The following is an 8,632-nucleotide window of genomic DNA, read 5'->3' as shown; positions in this document are numbered from 1 at the left end:
CCCCCAACCGCTGGGTTTAACTCCTCCCCTTGAGGGTTGAGGCGGGGCGAGAAAAATGTCAGGTCCTCAGTCACCTCCCCGCGTCGCCTGGCCAACCCTTTCCTCCTTCCCACCGCCCGCCCCCTCGCTCCACCGCGGTGAGGTCACGCGGGGGACGTCACGGGGTTGTGACGCCACTGAGGGGCAGGCCTTCTGGAAAGGAAGGGGCGGGGCCTAAGCCGGCGACGCTTGCGCAGTGGGCGCGACGCGGGAGGAGGCGGAGGTGGTGGAGAAGCGAGAGGCGGCGGCGGCGGAGGCGGCGGCGCTGGGGGGGGTGGGAGGGGGGGGAGCGCGCGAGCGAGTGAGTGGCTGAGTGAGTTTACCCCTATGAGGCGGTGAGAGGCCCGGGGCCTACCTCAGAGGAGCGGGGTCGCGGCGCCAGCTAGCAGCGGGCCCCCTCCTGGTCCCCGGGCCCGGCGGCGCGGCGGCGGTTCGCTTGTGAGGAGGCGGGGAAGTGAGTGTCCGGCCCCAGCCATGGAGGGCATGGACGTGGACCTGGACCCCGAGCTGATGCAGAAGTTCAGCTGCCTGGGCACCACCGACAAGGACGTGCTCATCTCCGAGTTCCAGCGGTTGCTCGGTTTCCAGCTCAACCCGGCCGGCTGCGCCTTCTTCCTGGACATGACCAACTGGTGAGCCGGCCCCGCCGCGCGAGTCCTAGCAGCGGCCTCGGGGCCCCGAGGGGAAGGGAAGGGACACCCGAGCTCGGCAGCAGGGCGGGCCGGGCGGGCACTGAGGGGCACCCTCTTCCGGGGGCGGGGAGGGCGTGTGGGGAGTCCTATGGGCCTGCGAGAAATTCGGGGACTGAGCAGGGCTAGAGGGGGACATACGAGGAGAGTTGGGGGCTATGGAGGGCAGGAGAGGCGGAAGGGAGACGGGAGAGTGTGTGTGTGGGGAGGGGTTTCCTGAGGTTCTTCGGAGCATTAGCAGCCGATGAACGTTGGAAGAGGGGCAGAGACTTGAGTATCGAGGCGTGGGGTAAATCTGGGAGGAAGAGGGCTGTGCTGTTGGCTAAGAGTAAAAAGCACACAAAACCTAAATATAGGGAGTGGAAAAAAGCTTGGGGTGTGGACTTAGGGGCTGAGGAGGACAGGGATGAGGGGAAACTCCGGGAGAGAATTAGGTGCTGTGGAAGAACCTGGGCACGGGTGAGACTTGGAGTTAGGATTTGAGAAGAATAGATCGTGTGTGTGTGTCCACTGGAGGACAGATAGGGAAAAGGGAAGAACTTCATGGGGGAGGACAGGTGAATACGGCTTAAAAAAAAAAAAAAAAAAGACTTTCCAAAGAGTTGTGCCAGGATAGAGTGGGATCTACTAGTGGGATCTACTAGTGGAGAAATGGAGCGCTAGACCCGGAGCAGGGTCTGGGAAAAAACTTAGGAAAAGTGAAGGAGAGTTTATCTTGGGGGAGGGAACTTTCTGAGGGGATTGGAGCCCTGGGCTCCAGAATGCGGGGAAAGGAGAGGGGCTTGTCCAGAGGGTCTTAAGGGGAAGACAGCTGGGTTTTTAAATGTTTGGGAAGATGGAGAACTTAGGCTGGAAACCAAGTATTTTTGGCTTGGAGACTTCTTGTAGAAGACTGAATTGGGACAGAAGACCATGATAACTTAGACTAAAGAAGTGTTTACTGGCTTTGGATGGTAGCACTTGCTATTTTTCAAGTAAGGCTTCCCTTTGTGTACGGAGGAGGAGTTGTTGAATTCATTCAGAGTGCGTGATAAAGTGGAGAATATTAACTTCCTTTGAAAGTATTTCAGGTGAAACAACTCATCTTTCTTTGGTCAGAAAGCCATGAGATAAGTGCCCTTTGCTCTCTGTGTTGGGCATTCTGTCCCCTGGCATGTGGAATCTTGTTTCTCTTGGCATCACTTATATAGCCAGTTTCACCTTTATTCCCTGTCCACTGCTTCAGGCAGTGTCAGAAAAGGAGGTCCCGTGAGCCTGGTCTTTATCCCATTCCTCGTCGTCGAGCCCTGTCCTAAATGATGCGCATCTTACTAATGGGAGCCTTGTGGCTGTGATGGCTCCAAAGGTGATGTGTGAATTTTTTTCTGTGCAGCATCATTGATAGGTCCTGTTCTGTCTTTAAAGTTGATTGTTATAGTAAGAGTAGGATTGAGTTTCTAGATGTTTAGAAAACTCTTTGAATGTAGGAGGTAGTCTTTATAATTAAAGAAGCATTTGTGATCCCCTCTTTTATCTTTTATGTCTGGAATGATCTCAGATAGGTACTACAGCCTACAGTAGTTTTCTGAACACGAGCCTGTGTTTAATAAAGAGTGACAGAGGTTATTGAAAACACTGGAAAGAGACATTACGCTGGTGAAATTTAGAAGTAAAGCAATGTGTTGAGGAGGCATGTACCCGTGCCTGCCTGTTTCCCACTCTTGGTTTTTTTTCTTCCTTGTTTACACTAGTTTAGCATAGGAAACTTGGCATATTGCTGCTGCCAGTTTAGTAGGGGAGGATCAGTATTTCTCCCCGCCTTTTTGAGTTGTACCATTTAAATCCTGCTTTAATAAGTTTTTAGTTTTTTAGAGTCAGTATTTATCAGTACAATTATTATGGCTACAGAACCAGTGTAATGAATTTTATATGCTTGAGGTGTGTGTGTTTAACATCTAAGATTGTTTTTAAGTGTTGTGAAAGGTGAGGCCCAGTGTGGATAAGAAAAAAAATTATGGTTGCCTTATAAAAATTTTATTTGAATTGTATATAAAAATTATTAAGCTTAGTGACATGGAGTAGCATGTGTTCTGATGAAATGTTATCTCTGTAGAAAACAAGGTGAAATATATTTCTGAGCAGAGCAGTGAACCATTGAAAAATGTATTCTGGTTTTAAAGCAGTTAGAAGTCAGTAATTTCTTAGGGATCCAGGCAATTAAGTGATAGCTGCTTTAAGCCAAATTACCTTATTTTTGGACTGTGGAAGTCATGTTTTTAGTTTTCTTTAATTATAAAATGAAAAATTTGTGAACTGAAGGAAGTAAGGCTTGATATTTTTTTCTTTCTAATGAAAACAGCTCTGTAATCCATGATTGTATTTTTTTTTTAAATTTTTTTTGTCTTTTTTGTCTTTTGTTGTTGTTGTTGTTGCTATTTCTTGGGCCGCTCCCGAGGCATATGGAGGTTCCCAGGCCAGGGGTTGAATCGGAGCTGTAGCCACCGGCCTACACCAGAGCCACAGCACCGCGGGATCCGAGCCGCGTCTGCAACCTACACCACAGCTCACGGCAACGCCGGATCGTTAACCCACTGAGCAAGGGCAGGGACCTAACCTGCAACCTCATGGTTCCTAGTCGGATTCGTTAACCACTGCGCCACGACGGGAACTCCCCATGATTGTATTTTGATTCCTATGTTGATCTGGCTAAATTTATCTTATTAGATTTTTGTTTTAAACAAATATTCATCATAATTAATGAAATTGAGTTAAAGTAAAATGCATGCACATTTGGTCAGAATATATGTGTGCTAAATAAATAGAGCCTAGAAATGTATTGTTTTTAAATGTCGTTTAATGTCTGGCTTTTTAAGCTGTTGAGATAGTCCCAATACAGACTGGCAAAATAATTCACAAATTGCTGTGGTTAACCTGTTGAATTTGAGATGATTAACCTTCCTGAGACTTCACAAAGAGTCCGCTTTTGGATTGTAATAAATAACCACCATTCTCTTATCTAGTGACTGTTAAAAAAATGTGGTAAAGTAAAAATGATTATTTTAAAATGAAGGCCATGAATCTTCTTCTTTTTTTTTTTTTTTTTTTTTGTCTTTTTGCCATTTCTTGGGCCACTCCTGTGGCATATGGAGGTTCCCAGGCTAGGGGTCCAATCGGAGCTGTAGCCACCGGCCTATGCCAGAGCCACAGCAACGTGGGATCCGAGCCGCGTCTGCAACCTACACCACAGCTCACAGCAACGCCGGATCCTTAACCCACTGAGCAAGGGCAGGGACCGAACCCGCAACCTCATGGTTCCTAGTCGGATTCGTTAACCACTGTGCCATGACGGGAACTCCCATGAATCTTCTAAAATGAAACCCAAGTCAGAAAGACTATGCCTTTGTTTTCAAAAGTAAGAATTTATTTTCTTTTGTTGGTAACAAACAACTTTTTAAGAAACTTTTGGAAATTGACTAAATTCAATGTTTCTGCCTTACCTACCTGCTAAACATAGATTTTTTTTTTTTTAAGTGGTAGGTTGGATGTGCACTGTGTAAATATTTCTATTTGTTTAATTTAGAACCCAATATTGTTTCAGTGTAAGCATTTTTTTGTACTGTTTATACCTGAGCTGGCAGCTCTGCTGCTGGAGATTGGTGGAATTGCCTGTTAATTAAAGGTAGTCAATTATCAGTTGCTGAGTACATAAAGTGAATAAATGGTGTGCTGAAAGAACCCGATATCTGAAGCCAAAGTGAAATGACTTGTAGATTGGTATAACTTACCTATTGGTGGAATGTCTTGCAGAAACACTATTGAGCTGTGAGTAGAGAACTTGGAATTCTAAAGCTGGAAGCTGATTTAAGATTATCGAGTTAATTTCAGTTTTTCCTGCAAAATTGCATATAACCCTTCCAAGATAGCTTATTCTTGCATCCCTGAGGGGAGATGTGCATGATACCTTCTCAGTAGTGTTTAGTTACCTTTTTAGTTAGAATTATGTCAAAACTAAATCTTTCTTATTGTAATTTAAGCTTTTTTCATTTGCTTGATAGAGAATATCTAGTAAACAGTTTCCTTAAAAAGTCAGAAAGCTTCTGTTAATACAAGTTATTAAAAATTTTCAACCATATATAAGTTAAACATATTACATTTAATGGTTTCTCATCCTTTAACGTGGTCTGATAGATTTATAATTTTTGCCGGGGAAACCAACAGAATTGAGAGGAAGGCTTAATTGTGGCGAAATACACATAACATAAAATTTCCCATTTTAAAATCAATTTCAAGTGTACAGTTCAGTGTTACATAAGATTTTATATACATTTGTGGCCCTCAAAGCCATTTGTATCTTATATTTTCAAAGTGAGTTATTCTTTAGCATTTATGACAAGAGGTAACTAACACTTCTAGATCTTTAGAGGACGTTAATGTAGGAGTTATTTCTCATTATAAGTATATCATCTTTGACCAGCGTTTAGACAGTCTTGGCTATTCCTCTTCCTCCTACTCATTAGGCTAGTGCTTTGCAGTTTTGGTGTTGCAACATCCTAGGTTGCCTCCAGGTATATTCAGGAAGCAGAGTGTATTTTTTGGAACACTACACGCACCCGTCATGGACGGAACAGATGTTTTCTAGAAAAATAACTCAGGAAAAGCATTTGTGTAAAATAATGTCCTGTTGATTTTCTCAGCATTGTCAGAGGTACCCTTCTGGATGAAATGAAGGTATAACCACTCTTCAGTGAAGTGAACTCAGAATCCATTGATCTGTTGTGAAAATCAGTTGTACCTCTTGTCTGATCTCACAGTGCCTCCCCTGCCTGATCTTAATCCATTTCTCATTCACCTGTGTGCTAAATGAGTTTCTGATCCACTCTGTTTATATGTATGATCTAGGAAAAGTCCCTTTGTGACAGATATTAATACTGGTTTCCTTTAAAAATGTGTGCCAAGCAGCAGTTTTAGAAAGAGAGTAGGAAGAGTTGCATAACAGTGATAGAGTGTTGTGCACGCTGTTGCGTTTAAGAAGGTTGGTAGTTCTTGCTTTGGACAGTCTTCTTTCCCACTTTTTTGGTGTTTTTGTTTGTTTTTATTTTTTGACTGACACACAGGTTTGGACTCTGGGTATAATATAAAATACTTTACAAATAGAGCATCCAGATTCACTTTAATTTTAAAAAGAACACAGTGAAAAGCACATTGTTGTCCTGTAGGAAATCTTTTTACTGTTTTATCACTGTGGTACTTGCATTTCTGATCCTATATCAAGTCAGAACTAATCTCCATTATAGCTAGGGTGGGTGGAGGTGTTTCTTTCCCACCTCTTGTCTTCTCTCCCTCCACTAAGTTTGCCTAGCTCCTAACAGCAAAAACTCAACCACACAGTATTTAAACAAGTGTATTTTGGGTAGACCTCTGGCAGATAGTGTAATGCAAGAGCAGAAGACAGCCTCTTATCATAGTTTGCCCTCTAATAGGAAAGGAACCCACCTGAAACTATGAGAGAAAAAATTTTTGGATAATAGGGAAGAAACATTAGTATGTTAATGCTGAATTAACTTAGTAAAATTTCAGAACAGGTAGAAAAGGACTTAAAGAGAAGCAGTGATTGACAAATATTGTGCGCTTGGTATGGCAGGTTGCTTTTTTAGAAGGCTTGAAATGATTGGGGGTTCTGAATTGATGGAAAAGTAGAGTAACGTAGATAGAGGATATTTCCTGAGTGAAATTAGGAAGGAGCTAGTGGGGCAGAGCTGACTGGAAGATTGATGTGGCAGGAATGTGGTTAATGGGATCAAAAGTGACAAGAGATGGAACTAATTTTTATTTTTGCTTTGAAATATTACTGATTTTTTAAAAATTGTGAAGCTGACATAACCTGCATTTAGTGTATTCACAATGTTTTACAACTACTACCTCTACCAAAACATTGTCATTGCTCCAGGAGGAAACCCTGCACCCATCAAGAAGTTGCTCTCCATACCCTTCTCTCCCCAGACCCTGGCAACCACCAGTGTGAACTCTTTCTCTATGGTTATACCTGTTCTGCGTATTTCATATAAATGGAATCAAAATATTTTTTCTTTTGTTACCGGCTTCTTTCAAGCTTCATCTGTGTTGTATAGCATGTATCAGTACGTCATTCCTTTTAATGACTGTGTGACATTCCAGTGTATATTATACAAGTTTGTCTGTTCGTTTGTAGGTGGACTTTTGAGCCATTTCCACCTTTCAGCTATTGAAAATAGTGCTGTTATGAACATGTATTTAGGGTACTTGTTTGAGTACCTGTTTTTCAGTTCATTTGTTTTTTATATACCTAGCATTTGACTTGCTGGTAATTCTATGTTTAACTTTTTGAGGAGCCATCAACCTGCTTCCACAGTGGCTAAATCATTTGTATTCCCTTAGCAATATATGACGGTTTGTTCCAGTTTTTCTACAAGCTTTCCAACACTTGAATTTTCCTTTTTTAACTTATAGTGGGTATGAAGTCATGCCTTACTGTGAGATTGATTTGTATTTTTCTAATTACTAATGAATGTCTTTTCATATGTTTCTTGGCCATTTGTGTATCTTTGGAGAAATGACTGTTCAGGTCCTTTGCTGGTTTTTTAACTGGATTGTTTGTCTTTTTGTTGTGCTGTGACCCAGTCCACTGCATTGACAATGCCAGATCCTTAACCCACTGAGCCATGCGGGAGCTCCCTCAGTTCTAATATTTAGGTCACTCATCCATTTTGGGATGATTTTTGCATAAGGTTGAGGTAGGAGTCTGTGTTTAATCTATAGAGCTTAATTTTGTTACTATTATATGATACAGTACATTGACTCTGCCTTAAATATATCCTTTACTGGTATTAATATATATACCTTACTTTCTTCAGCTGTTACTAAAAATTGGGCCAGAAAAATGTGCAAGGTTTTCTGATGGGAGAACAAACTTATGCATGTTCTCTGGCATCTGAAACTAAGTGTATGTTCAAAAGGTCAATCCCCACTCTCCTACTCCCAATCCTTCAGCTTTTCTTTCTGACTTTTCCATGTTCTGTCAATAGCTCCAGTGATCTTCCAGACATAAGACTCAAACTGAGCTATTTACAGTGCCCTCTCTTTCCTGGATACCCCAGGTCATTTGCCAGGCCCATCATTTCCATTCTGCAGTGCACCTCCCAACTGTATTTTTTCCATTCCCTGTGCCATCACCTTAGTTTATAGATTATGTTACCACTTTAACAGGGTAAGTAACATAGGAATAGTCTCCAAATTGGTTTTTTTCATCAGGCTGTTTTCCTTCTAGTTTGTTTTGTGGACATTCCACCACTAGGTCAAGCTTTCTGAATCACAGCTTTGATCAGGGCCCTTCTTTTCTCAGAAACCTTTGTGCCTTGTGGTCCAGATAAAGAGCAGAGAGCTTTAGCTTCAGCTTGACAATTCCTCCAAAGATTGATCCAGTATCTGCCCCATTCAAGCTGGCTGACTGCTCATTTCCCACACATGCTTTTGCTTTCCCAATTTTTAATTTTTTTCCTCTACTTAGAATGCTGTCCTTTCCTCTCTTTATACCTCATGAAATCCTATTTTTTTTTTAATTTGTTTTTTTTTTTTTAATTGGGACCCTAATTCTTTGTAGTACTGTCTTCTCTGAACTCCACTCTTAACTTTTTAATAACATTTATCATGTATGGTAACACACTCTGGAGAGGAAGGTGTCCTGTTGTAGTCTTTGTTTCTTCCTAAGCATCTGACACAATGCTTTGTACATAGTATGTGCCTAGTATTTGTTGAGGTAATGCATGAATGTAAATGGGACTAAAGATTTCATTTTTATGGAAGTCTTAAAAGTCTAAGTCTAGTGCTGTTAGAAGAAACAAGTTCTATAAACTAAGCTTCTTTTCAGGCTTTTTTTTTTCTTTTCTTTT

General features: G+C 42.0%; 1 protein-coding gene across 10 annotated transcripts in view; it reads left to right on the top strand.

The window, feature by feature from the left end:
• Positions 1-317: 317 nt before the first annotated feature.
• The window catches only part of ILRUN (inflammation and lipid regulator with UBA-like and NBR1-like domains), a 105,173-nt gene continuing 96,858 nt past the window's right edge, over positions 318-8,632 (top strand). For 9 of the 10 annotated variants that reach the window (XR_014809069.1, XR_014809070.1, XM_084966552.1 and 6 more), the window contains exon 1: positions 318-671. Coding sequence is in view for 8 of the 10 variants with exons in the window: in XM_084966552.1 (XP_084822678.1) it covers positions 514-671 (158 nt within the window). In the remaining 2 variants the exon portion in view is untranslated. 10 annotated transcript variants of the gene reach the window in all.

The sequence above is a fragment of the Sus scrofa genome, chromosome 7 (genome assembly GCF_054392235.1).
Source record: "Sus scrofa isolate SSC_HxYL_T2T_F1_AM1 chromosome 7, Sscrofa_HxYL_maternal_Yorkshire_Landrace_v2.0, whole genome shotgun sequence".
Taxonomy (NCBI): Eukaryota; Metazoa; Chordata; class Mammalia; order Artiodactyla; family Suidae; genus Sus; species Sus scrofa.
Note: the sequence above shows the minus strand (reverse complement) of the source record. Positions and strands in the feature narration are given on the sequence as shown.